This window comes from Lipotes vexillifer, unplaced genomic scaffold (assembly GCF_000442215.2).
Source record: "Lipotes vexillifer unplaced genomic scaffold, Lipotes_vexillifer_v1.1 scaffold1261, whole genome shotgun sequence".
Lineage (NCBI taxonomy): Eukaryota > Metazoa > Chordata > Mammalia > Artiodactyla > Lipotidae > Lipotes > Lipotes vexillifer.
This window is the reverse complement of record NW_006796548.1, coordinates 1,790,028-1,814,144: the sequence shown is the minus strand read 5'-3', so window position 1 is coordinate 1,814,144 and position 24,117 is coordinate 1,790,028. Positions and strand designations below refer to the sequence as shown.

Sequence of the window (24,117 nt, the reverse complement as noted above, 5' to 3'; positions counted from 1 at the left end):
AAAAGTGCTCAGAGCCCTCCTTCCGTCCCCATACTCTCCATCAATTCCCAACTTTATTTCCTCTGGGCTACAGTTTCCATGACCCCAACCCCTTTGCCCTCTGCCTCATGTGGGTTTCCATCAAAAACAAAAAGTCCAATTAAGCCAAGAACTTCATGGATTTAGTAGGTTTACTGAGGATTTGGAGATTTTGAGATCACATCACAAACTGCACTGCCACTTGCCATCTCCCAAATTTTCTCATTCATTTGGAAAGCCTCCGGAGCCTTTCCAAAGCCTCTGTCCCCAAAGCCACCAGTTGATCCTCCCTACACACACAGCACCCTGACCTCCTGCCAGAAGCTGAGGCAGGCTTACACACCCACACGTACCCACTCTCTCCCTGCTAGGCTGGCTTGCTTTTCCTCTCCCCGCACCTCCAACACACATGCACCCACTCTAGCCCAACCCAGGCTGCCCCAACCTGCTCCTCAGCCAAGCCCAGAACTCGTCCTTTCTTTCATCTTCCTTGGGCCACATGCAGTAGTCTCCTCTGCAGAGCAGCCAGGACAGCCTAGAGCAACAAGGGAGCTGGTGGCGGGAGACCAGCTCCAGGAAGACCAGCAGCAGCCCTGGGGGGTGGGGGTGGGGGCAGCCAGCAGGAGGAAGGTAGCCAGGCAGAGGTCCAGGCAGCAGCATGGGGTGTGCAGGGCCTGGCAACTCAGCACACAGAGCGTGACCCAGCTCCCTGCCATGCCATCTGCCACCTTGTCATCCACGTCCTTGCCTGGCTCAAAATCCCACTCAAGGAGACAGAAGCGCAGCCCCCGGCCCATCGGAGGGCGGCCCTCCAGAGTAGGCAGCAGCTCCCCAGTCACCCGGCTCTGGTCTTGCCTTCAGTGGGACACAAACACATCATAAAGGAACCTCCTGCCCTCACCCCTCTGACTCCTCGGACCCTGAAGCCAAGCCCTGAACAAGGCCTGGAGATGGAGGATCCAGGAGTTCCTGGCTTCCTGTAGGAAGGGCAAGGAGATCAGCAGAAGCAGCTGGGCAACTCAAGGAGCTTACTAATGCAGACGTGATGGAATCGGAGGCCCAGAGAAAGGACGAAGAGACACAAGAGGAAGAAGTAACTGAAGAACCGAAGAGATTCACGATGCAGGAAACGGCAGGGGATTTTCTTTATTTCGGGAGGCACTGTTAGTTTTTGAGGCACAGCACCTGAACGTAGGACGGTACCCGAAGGTTGCAGCAGCCGTTCAGAATGCAATCCAGTGCTACCGTGTCATCTATGATGAGAAAAAAAGAGGTACTACCCAGACATCACTGGATCATTTTTTCAAGAGGGTAGATAGAGTTGAATCCAGCAAGGAACCAGAACCTGTGCCATCAGCGTCAGGCGTGAGTGAAACTGCAGCTTGCCCTCCGACTCCTATAGCTGACGATCCTTCAGCTCTACCATCTCCCACCTCCTCTCCCTCCTCCGGTCAGTAACTCTTCTTGCCTGTTCACCCGATGCCCCTGTACACCAGCTGTTGTACTGTACCACTGTACTTTTCAAGGTACTGTACTGGAAGATTAAAAATGTTTTATTTTTTGTGTTTGTTTTTTATGTATAACTTGTGTGAAAAGCATTATAAACCTATTACGGTACAGTACTATGTAGCCAGTTGTGTCAGTTGGGTATCTAGGCTAACTTTGTTGGACGTAGGAACAAATCGGACTTACAAACACGCTCTCGGGACAGAACTTGTTTGTATGTAGGGGACTTACTGTATTGGGGCATCTGGGGACTTTGCTCCTGGAGGCTGCCATCTAGCGTGAGGTCTGTCCCCCAGTCTAGCTCTAGGACCTGGAGACTTCCCAAGCCCTGGAAAGCAGCCGCAGACAGTGTCTCTAACCCCATTTTGACCAGATGCAGCACCTGCCCTGGGCAGCTCCCCCAGCAGCTCCTCAAGCAACACTGAGCAGGGCCAGGCGTGGGACTGAAGTGCCTGCGGCTTCCGCTCCCATAGGCTGGACAGCCCGTCATGCAGCAGGGCTTGGGGCTGTGCCCATCCCCCCTTACCCTCTGATACCAGAGCCTGGAGAGCTGCCAGAGGAAAAGGTTGGAGGTGTCCTGGGAGCAGAGGGCCTACAAGCAAGCTATCACCAAGCAGGGAGAGTTGGCAAAGGGCAGGGAAGATCTTGGTGACATTCCAGGTCCCCAGCTGCAATCCCCAGCCTTTTAGAGTCAAGGTCTGCAAGACTGGAAAGACATTAGAAGCCAGCATCCCAGGCTTCCTGCCAGAGACCGCATGAAACTCCAAGCTGGTCAAGCTCATGGGCAGGGATAACACTACCCCGGAAGGGCCAGAGGGGAGATGCAAGTTCAAGGTATGCAGACACCCTGGAAGCCCAAGGCTGAGCTCAGCACCATGCGGGTATCCAGGAGGCTTAGGACGGTTACTGCAGGCAGCAGAGCCAACCAGCCCTTGCCCAGGTCTACCAGTGGATTCTTGGCCAAGTCCAACTTCCCCAGCCTCCTTAAGCCCTGGAATGCCTGGCCCTGCAGACAAATCATCTGGTTTCCCTGAAGCAGCAGCTCCTGCAGCTGGGACAGCATGAGAAGGTGACTGGGGACAGGGTGTGCAGCCCATTGTTGGACAGATCCAGGGCCCGCAGTCTTGACACAGCCCCTGTCTCGTTCGTGCCCAGCATGGCACTTGCAGTTGGTTCCTACTCAAGTTCAGTTTCTGAAGGCTGGGCATGGCCTCCAGGAAACCTGGTGGCAGGTTAGTCATCAAGCCACTGCTCTTAAGACCCAAGCTCTTCAGGCTGTGGCAGGAAGCCAGGGACTCCAGAGCTATGTGCCCTACAAGAGTGGATGCCAAATTCAGCTCCTGCAACTCAAAGTGTGCAACTGCCCCAGCAGGCAGCTTGGCCGTGTCGGCATTGATCACAGACAGGGTGTCCAGGCTCTGCAGCCCCAGTCCCACCACTGCAGCTGCCCTCATCTTTGTGTGGTCCAGACACAGAGTCCCCAGCTTGAGCCCCTGGAGGGCCCCGGGACTGGCCATCTTCAGCTGATTGTTGAATGACAGGTCCAGATCTCCAGAAGCCAGGCATCGCCAAAGGAGGGGCCATGCACCGGGTCTGGGAAGATGTCTGCCAGCTCCCCCACATTCTGAAGGCGACTATACTTGACACTCAGCCGCCGTAGACTGGGAGAAAACTGGACACCCGTGTTGCCATCCAGGCAGGGGCCCAAGAAAGCGAGGCCTGGAGGGAGCTTAGGAAGAGGTAAACTGTATAGGGGCCTGGAAGAAGAGCTGCTACAGCTGTGTCCCAAGCTGCCACGAGCTCCTGGCAGGAGCTGGGTGAGATGCAGACTCAGCCCCAGGACCTTGAGCCCAGGGAAGTGGGAGAAGGCATCCAGGCACAGAATGGAAGTGGAACGAGAGAGACAGAGCCCCGCCTCACTCTGGGGCACAGCCTCCAGGGTCTGTGTCAGGTTTGTCACTGAGGAGCATGCCACAAGGAGGGGCAGGCGAGGGAGACCAGAGGCAGCCGGGAACCTTCAGTCACCAGGCAGTTGGAAGCTGTCCAGCCTGCGGTCACAGAAGGGAAAGGAGCAGACCAGGCAACAGTAAGTGCCCGTCCCATCTCAGCACCAAGCCTGGTCCACAAAGAAAACAGAATCAGAACCCCCCCCCTCTCTGCTCCCATCCCTTTTCCAGAGAGGAACCCAGACCCTATCCCCGCCCCCCTGCACACATACATACACAGCACTCATAACACTGACAGGTTACACAGACCCCCCAGGAGGGTCTGGAAGCAAGGTCGGAGGGCCACAACGCTTCCAAACTGAAAAACTGCTGGGAGGGTGGGGCTAGACTCAGAGATGCTTAGAGCTGAGGATCCAAGGGTCAGGGAAAGACAGAAGCACACTTGTGGGAGGTGAGACCTACGTCTCACTTCCCTGTTGTGAGGAAGCAGGCAGTGTTTGTGAGCACAAGGTATGGCATCAGAGGTCCAGGATCTCACTCTGCCATTGTCCTGAGCAGTGCATGTCCCCTCTCTGGGCTTCAGTTTCCTCGCCTGTAAGCCAAGCATACAGATACCTACTTCATAAGGTTGCTGCAATATACATACGGGTTTCTCTCCTCAACACTCTCTTTACTAATTCCTCTCCTAACTCCAACAGAAAGGAGGTCTTGAATAAATCAGGATTTTTTTTAAGCAGTTGTTTTGTAAGCAAAATAATACATTAAAATGATGCCTTCATGGGCATCTTGTAATGCTCCACACGGAAGATTCCAAGAAGCCCAAAATTTACCCAGGAGGACCCACAGGGCTCCATTCCTGCCCTTCCAGGCTGGAGCTAGGAAGAACAGTCTCTGAGTCCTTGACCTTGATTTGCCACTGCCAGAATGGAGACAAGACCCCAAGGGAGAGCAGAACAAGGAAAAGAAAGGAGCTTTACGATTATTTCAAACAATGCCGTAAACCATTCAATACAATTCAATACCTGATCATGACTTTTTAAAATAATAAATTCAAAGAGAAGAAAAATTCCTTGACTTATAAAAGGGTATCTACCCCAGATCTATAATAAGTATTATTAATGGTGAACCATCACCTGCATCACATTACAGGAATGAGACAACTATAGTTACTTCTGTTTAACATGATAATGGAGGTTTTAGCCAGGAAAATAAGAAAGAAAAAGAACAGAAAATAAAATTATAAAATCATAAGTATTTAAAAAAACAAAAGGGTCACTATTTATAAGATGCTATGATTGTCTACATAGGAAATTCAAGAATTTCTAGAAACAAACTATTAAAACTAAAGTATGTTTAGCAAAGATACTGGAAACTAGATACTTTAAAAACTTTCTAACACACCAATGCATTAGTCAGGGTCTCAACAGGAAACAGCACCTTAAGTGAGGATTCTTCTAAGAGGTTTGTATGCAAAGAGGCTAATCACAAGGTGTTAGCAGTGCTTAGGAATACTACAAGGGGTAGTGTAGGAACCCCGGGGCTAGCAATCATAGAAGCTATCAACACTGCTAGAACTGAAGGGATAAGGACTGGGAGAAGTTACCAGAACCTGGAAGGAGAGAGAGTCTTATAGGGTCAGCTGCCTTGAGAGAAACAATGACATTCAGTCGAGTCACAAATCCAACATGAGAGGACCTCACAGGAAGGAAGGAAGTTCTGGAACTGAAAAATTCAAAGTCTGTAATGAAAAGTCCATGAGATAGGATCAATAGCATGTTCCACACCAAGAAGAAAATAGTGAACTTGAAGACCTAGAAATAGAAACTATCCTAAGTGAAATACAGAAAGATAAAGTCAGGAGAAAAGGAACAAAACCTCAATGACCTGTAAGAAAATACCAAACAGTCTAACATATGTGTAATTGGAGTCCCAAGGGGAAAAAGGGGAGGGGGAGTGTGAAGAAATAACCAAAATTTTTCCAAATTTAATGAAAACTGTAAACCCATTATGCCATGAATTTCAAGAAAACCTAAAGATAATGAACACAAAGAAAACCACAATAAGAATGTCAAAATATTGAAAATAATTGATAAAGAGAAAATCTTATGGGTAGCTAAAGGAAAATTACATAAAGTGACCCATTACAAAAGCAGGAAAAAAGACAAGAATTGCCATTACAGTAACCCTATGTTGGTAGAGCCACCAATGACTCAAAATCCTCAAGAATGAAGATTTTGTTTACCCTACTGGATAAAACAAACAAGCAGACAAACAAACAACAACAGTTGAGGTGCTGGATTAAGCTAAATAGAATATGAAAGGGTTAATGGAGACAGAAGTAAAATATACCACCAGAAAAGAAAGAACTATAACTACAGATCTGTATTTTCTTCCTTGTAGTATCATGTGTGTTTTACATTAACTATTGTATTTCATCAATTCTAAGATGCTCATTTTTTTCACGTTTTCAACACCTTTGAAATAAGGCTGCATCCTAAAATTGATTATCTTGCTATTGTTGGTAACCAGGCAACATTCATGGTATAGTTACTATATGCATATATGCTTACTTGGTCATAGCAGTAACTCATAGCATTTGAGTTATGGATATTGTTGATAATACTCATTTTAGTTTAATTGTCCTTTAAAATGCCTTCTAAAATATTGCAGTACAATTCCACATTGAAATGAAAAGTTATTCTATGTTCAGAAAAAAGCATGGAATGAAAGCAGTAGGGCAAGTAATCTTTGTTGGAGAAATAATATCGGAGGAATTCAGGGTAGGACTATAAATATAAAGAAGTCTGAGGAATACCATAATCAATATAATCTTATATTTTAATTTTTTGTATGCATAAAGTTTTATAAGATAAAAATCTATATCTACATTAAATAATTATAAAATAGCTCTAAATTATAAGTGATGAGAAAGTATTGTGTCATCATTTAATGGATCATTTCCCTTAATGGTACATAAAATAAGGGTTTATTTTACAACTGATTCTTAGATTCAATAAAATGCAGCAATTTATCTATTTTAAAATAATTTTTCTCTTCTTTCCTTCATTATTAATAGTGTGTTGGTGGTGGTTAATTTTACAATTTATTGCTCAGATTATAGAATTTTTAGACAAAATAGCAGTTATCAGAGGGGTGACCATCACCCACAGACTGTAGACATGCAGTTACTGGTGAGATTTAGATTGAATCTTTTGAAGATAATTGGAATACATTAACAGGTTTTGTTTTGTTTTTTAATGGTTGGTTGTGTTATAGTTGGTGGAAGCTTTATTTTACTAGGAAAAGGAGTTATGTCAATGGACAGGCAAAGAGGTAGATAGTAGTGAGCATTTATTATTCATCTAGCATCTGAATTACTTCCTTGTGCCTATTTGGTAACCATGTCCACCTTGCCTTTAGTGCTACTGCTTGGAGTCTGCCACCCTAGGATCCTGGTAGCCCTATTGAAATCAGGGAGCCCATTTCAACTGCAGCGTCCTATGACAATCCTCGGCCTAAACAGAGAATAGCCATGATAGTATTTTTCAAAGATGACAGTGTTTCCCTCACTAATGTATTTCTCAACACTTTCAATAAAGGATTGTCTTCTGGAACCATTCTAGAAATTCAGTTAGTGGGTGGAGAAAACATTGAACATGGAAATGTCCTCAATATTCCAATCTCCCCTCTCTATCCCTTCTCCAAACTCTATTTTATACCAAGGAATTTATGACACTTTAACTTTGTTTAGTAGACCACTGTTTAGTCCGAGATTCAGCCAACCAAACAAACAAATAATTGGAACTCTTCTGGCTACTCAAGCTAGCCTATTGAAGGATCTCTGGTAAAGTATCCATACAAATAAATTCAGTATAATCTAAAATTATTTTGCTCCCTCCTTGGTCTAGCAAGCACTCTCAGGGTCTATTTCAACATGTATGCTTTAGATTTTGCCAATACAAATCAAAAAAATTTTACCCTTATTTGGCTCTCATATTGGGTTTGACTTTGTAATTGCCTTCTAGGTACACTGGAATCTGACAGTAGTTATATATCTCTAGACTGTGGAAAAGATAACCTTCCATTTGTATCATGTCTGAATCTGTTGCTCATATCCATTCCTCTCCTTCCCCTCCTCTGTTCCATATCACAGGCAAACTGATATAAGTAAGTCATGTTTTCTGACTTCTGTGTGAGTTAAGAGGTTGGAGGGCAAGAGAAAGGGAGAAGCTGGGATATTTTTCCCCCTCCTTCTCTGCTTTGGTAGAACCACCACCACCAGCTACAACACTTCCATGACTCCAACTCCAGTAGAGCAGACCTGCTATAGTTCTGGCTTTCCACTGATTGACCTGGTTGGCCCCAGTAATACACCTCTTCCCCTGTTCCTGCCTCTGCAAGAAATGTGAGATTCTTCCATCACAGTCATAACAAGTCCTTAGTTTTTAGGTGGACACTTGAGCTGAGTAATTAGTATATGAGCTTGAAGTCTATATGCCCCTCATTGTTCTATAGAATAGCCACTCAGCCTCTTAGAGCCTTGCTTTCAATGGGCACTTCGTTTTATGTGACTGGAAGTTTTCATTTAACTGACTCTTTCACCATTGTATGTCTGATCTGTCAGAGTCCCATTGTTTAAAGCTGGATTTTCACTGCCCTTGATCCCAACAGGCCCAATAACCAATCTTCAGATTCTTCTTCTTTTCCTGAGGGTCTGTTGTTTACACCCACTCCCTGTATACACCTCTGCAACAGTCAGGGTTTAATTATATGCAACAGAAACTGACTTTAGTTGATCAAAGCATAAAAGAAACTTATGAAAAGGATTTGGGGTAGCTCATGGATTCTTTAGGGGGTGGGGGCTGAGAACCAGACTTATGGCCACCCCATTACCAAAAAGGGATTCTGTTCGGTCCCTACATTTTTTTTTGAATTTTATTTAATTTATTTTTTTATAGAGCAGTTTCTTATTAGTCATCCATTTTATACACATCAGTGTATACACGTCAATCGCAATCTCCCAATTCATCCCACCACCATTCCCACCTTCCACTGCTTTCACCCCTTGGTGTCCATACGTTTGTTCTCTACATCTGTGTCTCAATTTCTGCCCTGCAAACCAGTTCATCTGTACCATTTTTCTAGGTTCCACATATATGCGTTAATATGTGATATTTGTTTTTCCTCTTTCTGACTTACTTCACTCTGTAGGACATGCTCTACATTCATCCACGTCTCTACAAACGACCCAATTTCATTCCTTTTTATGGTTGAGTAATATTCCATTGTATATAGGTACCATATCTTCTTTATCCATTCATCTGTTGATGGGCATTTAGGTTGCTTCCATGACCTGGCTATTGTAAATAGTGTTGCAATGAACATTGGGGTGCATATGTCTTTTTGAATTACAGTTTTCTCTGGGTATATGCCCAGTAGTGGGATTGCTAGGTCATATGGTAATTCCATTTTTAGTTTTTTAAGGAACCTCCATACTTTTCTCCTTAGTAGCTGTATCAATTTACATTCCCACCAGCAGTGCAAGAGGGTTCCCTTTTCTCCACACCCTCTCCAGCATTTGTTGTTTGTAGATTTTTTGATGATGCCCATTCTAACTGGTGTGAGGTGATACCTCACTGTAGTTTTGATTTGCATTTCCCTAATAATTAGTGATGTTGAGCAGCTTTTCATGTGCTAATTGGCCAACTGTACTTCTTCTTTGGAGAAATGTCTACTTAGGTCTTCTGCCCATTTTTAGATTGGGTTGTTTGTTTTTTTAATATTGAGCTGCATGAGCTGTTTATATATTTTGGAGATTAATCCTTTGTCCGTTGATTCGTTTGCAAATATTTTCTCCCATTCTGAGGGCTGTCTTTTTGTCTTGTTTGTAGTTTCCTTTGCTTTACAAAAACTTTTAAGTTTCATTACGTCCCGTTTGTTTATTTTTGTTTTTATTTCCATTACTCTAGGAGGTGGATGAAAAAAGATCTTGCTGTGATTTATGTCAAAGTGTGTTCTTCCTATGTTTTCCTCTAAGAGTTTTATAGTGTCCGGTCTTACATTTAGGTCTCTAATCCATTTTAAGTTTATTTTTGTGTATGGTGTTAGGGAGTGTTCTAATTTCATTCTTTTACATGTAGCTGTACAGTTTTCCCAGCACCACTTATTGAAGAGACTGTCTTTTCGCCATTGTATATCCTTGCCTCCTTTGTCATAGATTAGTTGACCATAGGTGCGTGGGTTTATCTCTGGGCTTTCTATCCTGTTCTATTGATCTATATTTCTGTTTTTGTGCCAGTACCGTATTGTCTTGGTTACTGTAGCTTTGTAGTATAATCTGAAGTCCAAGAGCCTGATTCCTCCAGCTCCGTTTTTTCCCTCAAGACTGCTTTGGCTATTCGGGGTCTTTTGTGTCTCCATACAAATTTTAAGACTTTGTGTTCTAGTTCTATAAAAAATGCCATTGCTAATTTGATAGGGATTGCATTGAATCTGTAGATTGCTTTGGGTAGTATAGTCATTTTCACAATATTGATTCTTCCAATCCAAGAACATGGTATATCTCTCCATCTGTTAGAATCATCTTTAATTTTTTTCAAGAGTGTCTTATAGTTTTCTGCACACAGGTCTTTTGTCTCCCTAGGTAGGTTTATTCCTAGGTATTTTCTTTTTGTTGCAATGATAAATGGGAGTGTGTACTTAATTTCTCTTTCAGATTTTTCATCATTAGTGTATAGGAATGCAAGAGATTTCTGTGCATTAATTTTGTATCCTGCAACTTTACCAAGTTCATTGATTAGCTCTAGTAGTTTTCTGGTGGCATCTTTAGGATTCTCTATGTATAGTATCATGTCATCTGCAAACAGTGACAGTTTTACTTCTTCTTTTCCAATATGTATTCCTTTTATTTCTTTTTCCTCTCTGATTGCAATGGCTAAGACTTCCAAAACTATGTTGAATAATAGTGGCAAGGGTGGACATCCTTGTCTTGTTCCTGATCTTAGCAGAAATGCTTTCAGTTTTTCACCATTGAGAATGATGTTTGCTGTGGGTTTGTCGTATATGGCCTTTATTATGTTGAGGTATGTTCCCTCTATGCCTACTTTCTGGAGAGTTTTTATCACAAATCGGTGTTGAATTTTGTCAAAAGCTTTTTCTGCATCTATTAAGATGATCATATGGTTTTTATTCTTCAATTTGTTAATATGGTGTATCACACTGATTGATTTGCATATACTGAAGAATCCTTGCATCCCTGGGATAAATCCCACTTGATCATGGTGCATGATCCTTTTAATGTGTTGTTGGATTCTGTTTGCTAGTATTTTGTTGAGGATTTTTGCATCTATATTCATCAGTGATATTGGTCTGTAATTTTCTTTATTTGTGATATCTTTTTCTGGTTTCGGTATCAGGGTGATGGTGGCCCCATAGAGTTAGTTTGGGAGTGTTCCTTCCTCTGCAATATTTTGGAAGAGTTTGAGAAGGATAGGTGTTAGCTCTTCTCTAAATGTTTGATAGAATTCACCTGTGAAGCCATCTGGTCCTGGACTTTTGTTTGTTGGAAGATTTTAAATCACAGGTTCAATTTCATTACTTGTGATTGGTCTGTTCATATTTTCTATTTCTTCCTGGTTCAGTCTTGGAAGGTTATACCTTTCTAAGAATTTGTCCATTTCTTCTAGGTTGTCCATTTTTATTGACATAGAGCTGCTTGTAGTAGTGTCTTAGGATGTTTTGTATTTCTGTGGTGTCTGTTGTAACTTCTCCTTTATCATTTCTAATTTTATTGATTTGAGTCCTTTCCCTCTTTTTCTTGATGAGTCTGGCTAATGGTTTATCAATTTGTTTATCTTCTCAAAGAACCAGCTTTTAGTTTTATTGATCTTTGCTATTGTTTTCTTGGTTTCTATTTCATTTATTTCTGCTCTGATCTTTATGATTTCTTTCCTTCTGCTAACTTTGGGTTTTGTTTGTTCTTCTTTCTCTAGTTCCTTTAGGTGTAAGGTTAGATTATTTGAGATTTTTCTTGTTTCTTCAGGTAGGCTTGTATAGCTATAAACTTCCCTCTTAGAACTGCTTTTGCTGCATCCCACAGGTTTTGGATCGTCATGTTTTCATTGTCATTTGTCTCTAAGTATTTTTTGATTTCTTCTTTGATTTCTTCAATGATCTCTTGGTTATTTAGTAATGTATTGTTTAGCCTCCATGTGTTTGTGTTTTTTATGTTTTTTTCCCTGTAATTCATTTCTAATCTCATAGCATTGTGGTCAGAAAAGATGCTTGATATGATTTCAATTTTCTTACATTTACTGAGGCTTGATTTGTGACCCAAGATGTGATCAATCCTGGAGAATGTCTGTGTGCACTTGAGAAGAAAGTGTAATCTGCTGTTTTGGGATGGAATGTCCTATAAATATCAGTTAAATCTATCTGGTCTATTGTGCCATTTAAAGCTTGTGTTTCCTTATTAATTTTCTGTTTGGGTGATCTGTCCATTGATGTAAGTGAGGTGTTAAAGTCCCCCACTATTATTGTGTTACTGTCGATTTCCTGTTTTATAGCTCTTAGCAGTTGCCTTATGTATTGAGGTGCTCCTATGTTGGGTGCATATATATTTAGAATTGTTATATCTTCTTCTTGGATTGATCCCTTGATCATTATGTAGTGTCCTTCTTTGTCTCTTGTAATGTTCTTTATTTTACAGTCTATTTTATCTGATATGAGTATTGCTACTCCAGCTTTCTTTTGATTTCCATTTGCACAGAATATCTTTTTCCATCCCCTCACTTTCAGTCTGAATGTGTCCCTAGGTCTGAAGTGGGTCTCTTGTAGACAGCATGTATATAGGTCTTGTTTTTGTATCCATTCAGTGAGCCTGTGTCTTTTGGTTGGAGCATTTAATCCATTCACGTTTAAGGCAATTATCAATATGTATGTTCCTATTACCATTTTCTTAATTGTTTTGGGTTTGTTTTTGTAGGTCCTTTTCTTCTCTTGTGTTTCCCACTTAGAGAAGTTGGTTTAGAAATTTTTGCAGAGCTGGTTTGGTGGTGCTGAATTCTCTTAGTTTTTGCTTGTCTGTAAAGCTTTTGATTTCTCCATCGAATCTGAATGAGATCCTTGCCAGGTAGAGTAATCTTGGTTCTAGGTTCTTCCCTTTCATCACTTTAAGAATGTCATGCCACTCCCTTCTGGCTTGTAGAGTTTCTGCTGAGAAATCCGCTGCTAACTTTATGGGAGTTCCCTTGTATGTTATTTGTCATTTTTCCCTTGCTGCCTTCAATAATTTTTCTTTGTCTTTAATTTTTGCCAGTTTGATTACTATGTGTCTCGGCTTGTTTCTCCTTGGGTTTATCCTACCTGAGACTCTCTGCGCTTCCTGGACTTGTGTGGCTATTTCCTTTCCCGTGTTAGGGAAGTTTTCAACTATAATCTATTCAAATATTTTTTCAGGTCTTTTCTCTCTCTCTTCTCCTTCTGGGACCCCTATAATGCAAATGTTATTGAGTTTAATGTTATCCCAGAGGTTTCTTAGGCTGTCTTCATTTCTTTTCATTCTTTTTTCTTTATTCTGTTCCATGGCAGTGAATTCCAGCATTCTGTCTTCCAGGTCACTTATCTGTTCTTCTGCCTCAGTCATTCTGCTATGGATGCCTTCTCGTTTATTTTTCATTTCAGTTATTGTATTGTTCATCTATGTTTGTTCTTTAATTCTTCTAGGTCTCTGTTAAACATTTCTTGCATCTTCTCATCTTTGCCTCCATTCTTTTTCCAAGGTCCTGGATCATCTTCACTATCATTATTCTGAATTCTTTTTCTGGAAGGTTGCCTATCTCCACTTCACTTAGTTGTTCTTCTGTGGTTTTATCTTGTTCCTTCATCTGGTACATAGCCCTCTGCCTTTTCATCTCGTCTATCTTTCTGTGAATGTGGTTTTTGTTCCACAGGCTGCAGGATTGTTGTTCTTCTTGCTTCTGCTGTCTGCCTTCTGGTGGATGAGGCTATTTAAGAGGCTTGTGCAAGTTTCCTGATGGGAGAGACTGGTGGTGGTTGAGCTGGCTGTTGCTTTGGTGGGCAGAGCTCAGTAAAATTTTAATCCACTTGTCTGCTGATGGGTGGGGCTGGGTTCCCTCTCTGTTGGTTGTTTGGCCTGAGGCGACCCAACACTGGAGCCTACCCGGTCTCTTTGGTGGGGCTAATGGCAGACTCTGGGAGGGCTCAAGCCAAGGAGTACTTCCCAGAACTTCTGCTGCCAGAGTCCTTGTCCTCATGGTAAGACACAGCCAGCCCCCGCCTCTGCAGGAGACCCTCCAATGCTAGCGGGTAGGTCTGGTTCAGTCTCCTATGGTGTCACTGCTCCTTCCCCTGGGTCCCGATGTTCAGACTACTTTGTGTGTGCCCTCCAAGAGTGCAGTCTCTGTTTACCCCAGTCTTGTCAAAGTCCTGCAATCAAATCCCACTATCCTTCAAAGTCTGATTTTCTAGGAATTCCTCCTCCCGTTGCCAGACCCCCAGGGTCAGAAGCCTGACGTGGGGCTCAGAACCTTCACTCCAGTAGGTGGGCTTCTGTGGTATAAGTTTTCTCCAGTTTGTGAGTCACCCACCCAGCAGTTATGGGATTTAATTTTATTGTGATTGCCGCCCCTCCTACCGTCTCATTGAGGCTTCTCCTTTGTCTTTGGATGTGGGGTATCTTTTTTGGTGAGTTCCAGTGTCTTCCTGTCGATGATTGTTCAGCAGTTAGTTGTGATTCTGGTTTCCTTGCAAGAGGGAGTGAGAGCACATCATTCTACTCTGCCATCTTGAACCAATCTCTTGGTCCCTACTTTTTAATGTCACTTATCTTATGATTTAAAATCAGTTTTATCAGATCAGTAAATAATAGTCCATGAGTCTACACTACAGTTCAAGGGAGGTTGAGATGCAAGCCTCTGGTATTTTTTATCTTCTATAGTGAGAAGCAGGCTCTACCTCTCTGTGGTTGGATGAATTTTCTCCCCTAAAAAGAAACATAGAAAGAGGCTTGGATACTGGACAGCCAAAAAGATGATAAACATCCACTGCCCTGTGTGAACATACTGAGTTCATGATACATGCCTAGAACGGAGTGCTTAGGGGAGAATGCTTCTTACCCACTCCTTCTTCCTTGTAGAGAAACCCATTAGTATAACCCTCCTGGGTCTCCCCCACTTCACACCTCCTGGAGGAAGAAATACAACTTACATTATTGATGAGTTTGGGAGAGAACATGAGTGTGTGGAGCTCTGTGCCTTTCTCTTTCCTTTCCCTTTGGGAGTACACATTCACATCTGCTTTGTGCACCTAGTTTTATAAGAACAGACGCCACATGGGGAGATGTGCATATTCCTTGCAATGTCTATAAATGGATGGATAAAACTAGTGTTCACTATTATGTCTGCAGCTCTAAGACATAGTCTCCAATAACAGCTCTACAGTAGGAAAGATTAAAGTTTATTCTTTGGCATACTTCTCAACTGGTTCATGAGTCGGGGATGAAAAGGAGGCCCCTCAACCCACTAATATTTTTTACTGTTTTGCAGCTAAATGTGACCTAGCCTCTGCCCCTGGAGGGCTCTCACTCTAGTGGGAGAGGGATACATAGCAGATCATTATAATACACTATGACCCCTGGGTCAACGTTTGACTGTGTCACTCCTTAGGACAGTCATACTCCAGAGCCTTTAGAATGCAAAAGTATAGACTGTACCCTTTAGGTGATTGTCCACCTGGCTTTTTCCTATTTAAAAGTGAGAAGAGTAAAATTTGCAGTCAGGTAAAAAGGAACTATTAGGATGGGACTGCTTCAGTTTCCCTTTGTTACAGTAACCAGATTAACTTGCTTTACCCTAATTCCCCAAGTGGGGGTTGGAGGGCCAGCATCTGATCAGAAGCTCTGGAATTCCTGCCCCTGTCTCTTTCCTTTCCCTAGTCATTCGAGCACCTCAGAGATTTACAGACTGAGCTGGAGAGGCCCTCTGAGTTCACTCAGTCCAACACCTCCCCTTTCAGATGGGGAAACTGAGACCCAGAAAGAAGAAGGGGATTTTCCAGGGCCAAACAGAGGGCAGATGGCAGAGCTGGGATCAGTACCCAGGGTCATGGTCCAGCCAGGTGGGGGTGGAGTGTTAGTGACAACAAGCAGCCTTCACTCCCGACCATGGGAAGTGAAGTGAAGCTCTTGGAGTCTAGAAGACCCCTCCTGCCATCCTCCTGGCCCACTGTACCACACACACATTTAGAACAGGGATCTCAGCTTCCCTTCCCAGGGCTGGGATGTGAGGAGTTTATGGAAAGAGCCTGAAGTCAGACTTCAGTTCTCATGCTGTGGTCTGGCTAGTACTGCCCAGAGAAGTGCTCTGGGAATAAAGAGAGCTGAGAAACCAGCTTTGCAAATAAATAAATGAAATGAAATAATGTGACATGGTGTAAAATAAAATAGATGCCTTTGCCCTCAACAGGGGGCCACTTTCTGGAGGGACTTTCTCCTTTCTCTCGCCATTCACCCATCTCTCCTGCCTCCAAGCTCAGCAGACCCTTACTCCCCGTACTTTCCCTCGATCGCATCTCCACCACCTCCTTTTCCTCCCCACCCCTGCCTAGGCACTCCTGTCCTGCAGGATGGACTTCTGACAAACCCAGGTGATTGCCCTCTCTGTGGGTTGTTAACTGGTCAGCAAATATAATGTTTAATCAAACAAATTTTCAGTGATTTTATCGCATAACCACATTCAGGTAACATCACTAGAATTCTAAACAGAAAGAAGAAAGAGTTGACCCCCAGCTCCACCACCACCAAATCAAACGGCTTTGGTTCACCTGAGTTTGCTTCAGTTCTTGTCCTGACATTAAACAGATAGCTACCATTTTTTACACCTTCCTATATGCCAGGCATACTGAGAAGCACTTCAAGCAATATAAACCTGGGAGTATTTCATTTCCCAGAATCCCCTTTTTTTGCCTATCCAGAATCTCTTTTAATAATAAGAAGAATTAACATTTATTGAGAACATACTATGTGCCAGACACTATGCTCTCTTTTCATCCTCATGACCCAGTTTGTGTGTGCTTTCCCAACCCCACCAATTCTCCAGATGGAGAACTGTGGCCCAAGGAAGTTCAGTGGCCTGTCCAAGTCCCTAGGGTAGTTAGTTTCTTCCTCTGTCAAAGGTGAGAATGTCCTAGTTATTACTTCCCCATTTGGGTTTCCAGGGGACAGTTGGGGTTTGGCTGTGAGTTCCTTTGTGGTAATTGCCTTTGTGGCTTTGGTGTTTTCAGATGTAATTCCCAGACAGCCTTGAGTGAAGGATGCCCTTGTTTCCTGTTATTCCAAACATCACAAGTACAGACAGTGGAGTCTAAACAAGGGTTACAGGATGAGGAGATATTTTCACTGATACACAAAACAAATAGGAATCCAGCCAGGGGCAGCTGGACAGAACTTTTGGAGAAGAGCTCCCTGTAGTACTGCCGTAGCACCAGCCCTTCTGGGAAAGTGAAAGAGGCCAGGCCAAGAGTGGCCTGGGCTACTCTGTTGCCTTGGTGGAGGTTCTGTTTGCGTTCAGGAACAAAAATCATCTCAGACTACCCCAGGCACAATTTGTTGGGAGGATGTAGGGGTATCTCGTTGGACCCTAAATCAGCTGGGCCTGGGGGGAGCCTGAAGTCAGGAAGTAGAGCCACCAGAGAACTTCCAGAAGTTTCTCTCTCATCTTTACTTCAACTTTCCTCTTCCTCCTAAACAGATATCTCTGCTTCTATGCTCTCATGGCTGACGAGGCCACCCCATCCCAAGGGAACTCCCGGCTGAACTAAACCAAAAGTCAGCTTTGGAGGGGGCAGAAGCTCCACCCTCCCTGCTCTAGTTTACCCCATCCCACCACTCCCACCACCAACCACAACTGCTCAATGTCCCTTCCCAGTACTGGTTTTGTGGGTTTTTTTAATATGAGAAGACATTTTATTATTTTACTATATAACATATTAGTGAATATACCCCATTGCATTTTCTCAAATGGCAAATGAGACGCAGGATAACATTTCTCTTTGATTCCTAAAAACCTCAATATCATCTGTCTTTTGGAGGATTCAGTTTCCTACGACGTCTATGATACTGTCCACGAGGATACCCATGGTGCTTAGTAGTAAAGAACATTTTGCTAAGTTGTTCTATCATGGGTCCTTGCTCTAAGTGTTCACCTTTTTCTTCTAATCTGGTTTTCAGCACTAGATTATGTGTTTCTTCATTATTCTGCACAGGATCTGGCTGAGGGATAGGTTTTGTGTGTTCATATGGAATGTCCACAGAAGGGTGATAGCATACTATTGTCCTGCCATCAGATGTCAAAGCAAGCTCTATTTTGCAATTATAGTCATCTGGAAGAGAAGAATACGTAGTTTTATGACAAGCACAATATAAGGCTCCATTTTTAATTGGAAATAAATGTTTCAAGATAGTTCTGCTTGATATAGCCCATTTTACTGCTGCCAATGCCATGGTGAATCAAGATACTTATCAGGTGGTATAAAAGATGATTTGAAGAGAAACTGCTTTTAAAATCTGCTTCTCAACCCAGGTCCCCCCACTACTGGTTTTGATGCTCCCCCTGCCCATCCCTCAGGATCCACTGAGGGAGCTCAGACGGAGGAGAAACCACAATCTTCCTTCCTTGGGGACTTCTGAGAAATCCTGCTCCATATGTTTCCTGTCTGTGTTGTGAGCCTGCAGGATGCTCTGCTTGGGGATGGATGGGTTTCTCCACTGTTCTGGAGAGGGAAGCAAGTATTCTCTTGCTTGGAAGGAGCAGCAAAGAGTGCCACTGTTCCATGGCTGAAGAGGGCTTGCAGGCTGGGCTGTAAGGAGCCATTGGTCCCGGTTTCTCAGCGTCCCCCCTCCTGTTGGCTTGCAGATCTCATTATTTAGACAGTCTCCTTTTTAGACAATTTGTACAAGGCCTGTTAGACACTCATTCTATTCCCTCATTCAAGCAGCAGCTATTCTGAGCAGGGCACAGGGTACAGAGGCAAAGGAGTCAGGGCACCTGCCCTTGGGAGGCTCATGGTAGGTGGGAGTGACAAGCCCATGAAAAGAGGAGTGATCCAGACGTCCTCTTGTTTCTCCTGCTAGCAGATCACACTTTCTTTTAATGCATAAGCAGCAATAAACTGAACCCTCAGTCTGCAAGACTTCAGGAAATCCGGTCTCTTACAGAGTTCCCTTTCCCAAGGATCTCTGAGAATTCTTACGTATTCCACCAATTCATATGGCTGTCACTTATCACCTGTGTCTGCTCCACTGGACCCCCAATCTGGAGCCCCAGCCCTGGGAGACCTGCTCTCCCCAGGCTCCTGTTTGTCTAACGAGGGCTTGTTCCCAGGGACTCCCAAGCTCCCTTCTCTCCTCTGTACTCTCTCCCTACATGATTTCATCCAGTCTCACGGTTTTTAAATATCATCTATTTGCCGATGAGTTTACAAATCTCTATCACCACCGCTGACGTCTCTCCCCAGCTCCAGACTCTTCTATCCAATTGCCTATTTGTCATCTTCACTTGGAGGTCAAACAGGCAATTGAAACAACTTAGCCAAAACAAACTCTTGATTTCCTGCCCTGCTCTGCCTGCCCCCAAATCAGCTCCCCTCCAGTATCTCCATTTCAGGCGATGTTTCAGTACATAGCAGGACACCATCCACTTAGTTGCTCAATCTACAAACCTGAAAATCATTCCTGATTCTTCTCTTTGCTCCCCCACTGCCCCCCACAGCTAGCCCTGTGGAAGCCACATCAGAACCCATCCTGAATCTGCCCGCTTCGCTCCATCTCCATCGCTAAGCTCCTAGATCACGTGACCATTGTCTCTCGCCTAGATGATGGCAATGGCATCCTGACTTGCCTGTCTGCTTTCACTCCTGCCCCCTGCAATCTAGTTTCCACACAGAATCCAGAGTGAGCTTTTAAAAATACAAACCCATCACATCACTCTCCTGCTTAAGCCCTTCCATGGCTTCCCATCACATTTAGAATAAAAATTTAATGTCTTACTCTGACCTACAATGTCCTCCCTGAGCTGGCCCTGCCTGCCTCACCGCCATCCTCAGGTATCGCACACACAACTGTCTTTCTTCCTCTTTCTCTCTCTCTCTCTTTCAGCCACACTTGGCCTTCTCTCTGTTCATCAGAAGGGCCAGGCCCGCCTCTACCCAAGGGCTTTTGCAATAACTGTTCCCTTTGCCTAGTAAGCTCTACCCCACCTCGGAAGGGGTGTGTGTGTGTGTGTGTGTGTGTGTTTGTGTGTGTATTTTTACTAATCATAAGTTAATGCTACAATACTAATCACTTTACATATGAGTCACCACCGTAGCAACTTTTTGCCTGAGACAAAACAATTTTCCTAGGCCACCTAAAAGCTCTGTTCTCCCATCTTATTTTCTTAGCAGATAATATGACTTGGAACCTAAAACAAAAAGAAACACTTTGAAGTCTTTCCAACAATGGGGGGAAAAAAGACCATAACTTGGTAAGAAGAACAAAAAGGAGGTAGAAGAGGAGGAGAAAAAAAAATAGCATTTAAGACCAAATTATTAAGTGAGATTAAACAAGATTATGTTGAAACAATAAAAGCTATATTACTAGAGCAACAAAACACACCAAACATAGCTTTTACAAAGATATAGAGAAGTTGGCAGAAGCACAATGGTAGTTTTCATTTATTCATCCAACAAGTGACAGCCTACTATGTGCTAAACTGTTAGGGAATAAGAATAATCATTCTAAGTGTTAGGGACTAAGCAGTGAACAAAATATAAAACCCCTGAGCTGTGGAGAGAAAAGACACTTTTTAAAGTAAATATATAGTATGTATTATAATAATGAGTTCTAGGGAGAAAAATAAAGCAATAAAGGGGATTAGAGAGAAGCAGGGGTGGGGAGGGAGCTGCAATTTTAAATAGGGTGGACCAGGAAGACCTCTCCAAGGAGGTGATATTTGAGCACATTTGCATATGCAGCTCCCTGGAGAAGGGCACTGTAGGCAGAAGGAAGAGCAAGTGCAAAGGCCCTGGAGTGGGAGCTTGCCTGGCCTGTTAGAAGAAAAGCAGGAAGCCAAGGAGACTGAGGGGGGGGGAAAGCCAGGAGAGTTTGTAGAAGATGAGGTCAGAGAGGTCATTGTAAGGACTTTGGCTACTCTGAGTGAGATGCAGGGTCATTACAGGGTTTTCATAAGAAGAGTGACATAATCTGACTTATACTATTAAAGAATCATTGAGGCTGCTATGTTGAGACCAGAATGGCTAGGGCTCTCAGCAGGTGAGACCAGAGCATAAAAACAAGCAAGGAGATATTGTAGTAACTCAGGTGAGTGGTCATGTTGTCTTGGACCACCATGGGGAAAAACATAGGTAGATTCTGGATGTATTTTGAAGACAGAACTTAAAACATTAACTTATGAGTTTCATGTGGGATGTGGGAGAAAGAGAAATCAAGGATGATGCCAAGACTGTGGGAGAATGGGTTTAGGAAAATTAGGAATTTGACTTTGGAAATGTTAAGTTTAAAATGACTATTATAGGGGCAGAGTCAAGATGGTGGTGTGGGAAGACACGAAGTTCACATCTCCCCACAACTAGGGCACCCATGGGACGCTGGTGGGGGACTTCAACGCCCAAGGTGATGGGAGGAACTCCCAAGTGAACTGGTAAGACGTGGGGGGACTGAGGGGGAGGAGAAGTAGAGGCCAGACAGGACTGGTGCCCCTGAGGGGCAGCTGAGAGGTGGGAGGTGTTCCCACACCTGGATGGACCCTTGGGGGCTCAGATCAGGGAGGAGCGTGCCCAGCGTATCCCCTACCCAATCAGCAGAGAAGTCTGCCCAGCTCTCGGGCCAGGTCCTATGCCTTCAGAGGCCCCCTCTGGGCCGCATGGGTCCTGGGGCCATAGGAGAGAGGCGGGGTGGGGGAGAATAGGAGGGGCCCTCCAGGAACAGAGGAGCAGGCAGGAAAGAAGTGGAGGGCATTGGCCCTGCCTACTCGAGCCCAGAAAACCTACTGACCTCTGAGACCACAGGTGGGAGGCATGCCTGGGCCCCTTCTGTTCCATTGAGCCTAAGCCCCACCCTCCACACCCCCCAGGGCCTTTTCCAGCCCTGTGGGTCCTAAACATAGACCCCGCCCACCACCCAACCCCCACTCCTGCTTAGGCCCTGCCCTCCATAACCAAGGCCTTTTCCACCGTTTTTTTTTCTCCTCCTCTTTTTTACTATTGTGGTTCTGTTTCACCTTCTGGTTGTTGTTTCATCTATATTTTTATTTTTATATTCTTTCTAACATAGCTGTTAGTTTCCTAGTCTAATTTTATTTTTTACTTTGTTATTGTTCTCTCCTTTTTTCTTTCTGCTGCTCCACGCAGCTTGCAGGATCTTGGTTCATGAGCTGGGGGTCGGGCCGAAGCTCCTGCGGTGGGAGCTCTGAGTCTAAACCACTGGACTAACAGAGAACCTCAGACCCCAGGGAATATTCATCGGAATGAGGTCTCCCAGAGGTCCTCATCCCAGCACCAAGACCCAGCTCTACCCAACAGCCTACAAACTCCAGTGTTGGAAGCCTCAGGCCAAACAATCAGTAAGACAGGAACACAATCCCACTTATTAAAAAAAAAAAAAAAAAAGAGACAGCAAAAGAATATGTCACAGATGAAGGAACAAGGTAAAAACCTACAAGACCAAATAAATGAGGAAGAAATAGGCAATCTACCTGAAAAAGAATTCATAATAATGATACTAAAGATGATCCAGAATCTCAGAAATAGAATGTGGGCACAGGTTGAGAAAATACAAGGAATGTTTAGCAAAGATCTAGAAGAACTAAAGAACAAACAGAGATGAACAACACAGTAACTGAAATGAAATATACACTAGAAGGAATCAAAAACAGAATAACTGAGGCAGAAGAACAAATAAGTGAGCTGGAAGACAGAATGGTGGAAATAACTGCTGAGGAGCAGAATAAAGAAAAAAGAATGCAAAGAATTGAAGACAATCTCAGATACCTCTGGGATGACACTAAACGCACCAACATTCAAATTATAGTGGTCACAGAAGAAGAAGAGAAAAAGAAAGGGTCTGAGAAAATACTTGAAGAGATTATAGTGGAAAACTTCCCTAACATGGGAAAGAAAATAGTACCCAAGGGGCTTCCCTGGGGGTGCAGTGGTTGAGAGTCCGCCTGCCAATGCAGGGGACACAGGTTCATGCCCCAGTCTGGTAAGATCCCACATGCCATGGAGCGGCTGGGCCCATGAGCCATGGCCGCTGAGCCTGCGTGTCCAGAGCCTGTGCTCCACAACGCAAGAGGCCACAACAGTGAGAGGCCCAAGTACTGAAAAGAAAAACAAAGGTACCCAAGTCTAGGAAACACAGAGAGTCCCATCCAGGATAAACACCAGGAGAAACACACCAAGACACATATTAATCAAACTAACCAAAATTAAATTCAAAGAAAAAACATTAAAAGCAAGGGAAAAACAAAAAATAACATACAAAGGAAACCCCATAAGGTTATCAGCTGACTTTTCAGCAGAAACTCTGCAGGCCATAAGGAAGTGGCAGGATATACTTAAAGTGATGAAAGAGAAAAACCTACAACCAAGATTACTCTACCCAGCAAGGATCTCATTCAGATTTGATGGAGAAATCAAAAGCTTTTCAGATGAGCAAAAGCTAAGAGAATTCAGCACCACCAAACCAGCTTTACAACAAATGCTAAAGAAACTTCTTTAGATGGGAAACACGAGGGAAGAAAAAGACCCACAAAAACAAACCCAAAACAATTAAGAAAATAGTAATAGGAACATACACATCTATAATAACCTTGAACGTAAATGGATTAAATGCCCCAGCCAAAAGACACAGACTGGCTAAATGGATACAAAAACAAGACCCATATATATGCTGTCTACAAGAGACCCACTTCAGATCTAGGGCACATACAGACTGAAAGTGAAGGAATGGAAAAAGATATTCTGTGCAAATGGAAATCAAAAGAAAGCTGGGGTAGCAATACTCGTATCAGGTAAAATAGGCTTTAAAATAAAGACTGTTACAGGAGATAAGGAAGGACACTACATAATGATCAAGGGATCAATCCAAGAAGAAGATATAACAATTATAAATGTTTATGCACCCAACATAGGAGCACCTCAATACATAAGGCAAATGCTAACAACCATGAAAGGGGAAATCGACAGTAACACAATAATAGTAGGGGACTTTAACACCTCACTTACACCAATGGGCAGATCATCTAAACAGAAAATAAATAAGGAAACACAAGCTTTAAATGACACAGTAGACCAGATAGATTTAATTGATATTTATAGAGCATTCCACCCAGAAATGGCAGAATACACTTTCTTCTCAAGGGCACATGGAACATTCTCCAGGATAGATCACATCTTGGGTCACAAATTAAGCCTTGGAATATTTAAGAAAATTGAAATCGTATCAAGCATCTTTTCTGACCACAACACTATGAGACTGGAAATCAATTACAGGAATAAAAGCTGTAAAAAAACATAAATATATGGAGGCTAAACAGTGCACTACTAAATAACCAAGAGATCACTGAAGAAATCA

The 24,117-nt window shown here is 43.4% G+C and overlaps 1 protein-coding gene across 1 annotated transcript in view; it reads right to left on the bottom strand.

Moving 5' to 3' along the window:
- Nucleotides 1-438: 438 nt before the first annotated feature.
- The window catches only part of LOC103080092 (toll-like receptor 12), a 45,811-nt gene continuing 22,132 nt past the window's right edge, over nucleotides 439-24,117 (bottom strand). The window contains 10 exon segments of the mRNA XM_007468710.1: nucleotides 439-621; nucleotides 624-1,028; nucleotides 1,715-1,910; nucleotides 1,912-1,999; nucleotides 2,002-2,119; nucleotides 2,121-2,368; nucleotides 2,371-2,577; nucleotides 2,580-2,687; nucleotides 2,690-3,073; nucleotides 3,076-3,483. Coding sequence (XP_007468772.1) covers nucleotides 439-621; nucleotides 624-1,028; nucleotides 1,715-1,910; nucleotides 1,912-1,999; nucleotides 2,002-2,119; nucleotides 2,121-2,368; nucleotides 2,371-2,577; nucleotides 2,580-2,687; nucleotides 2,690-3,073; nucleotides 3,076-3,483 — 2,345 coding nt within the window.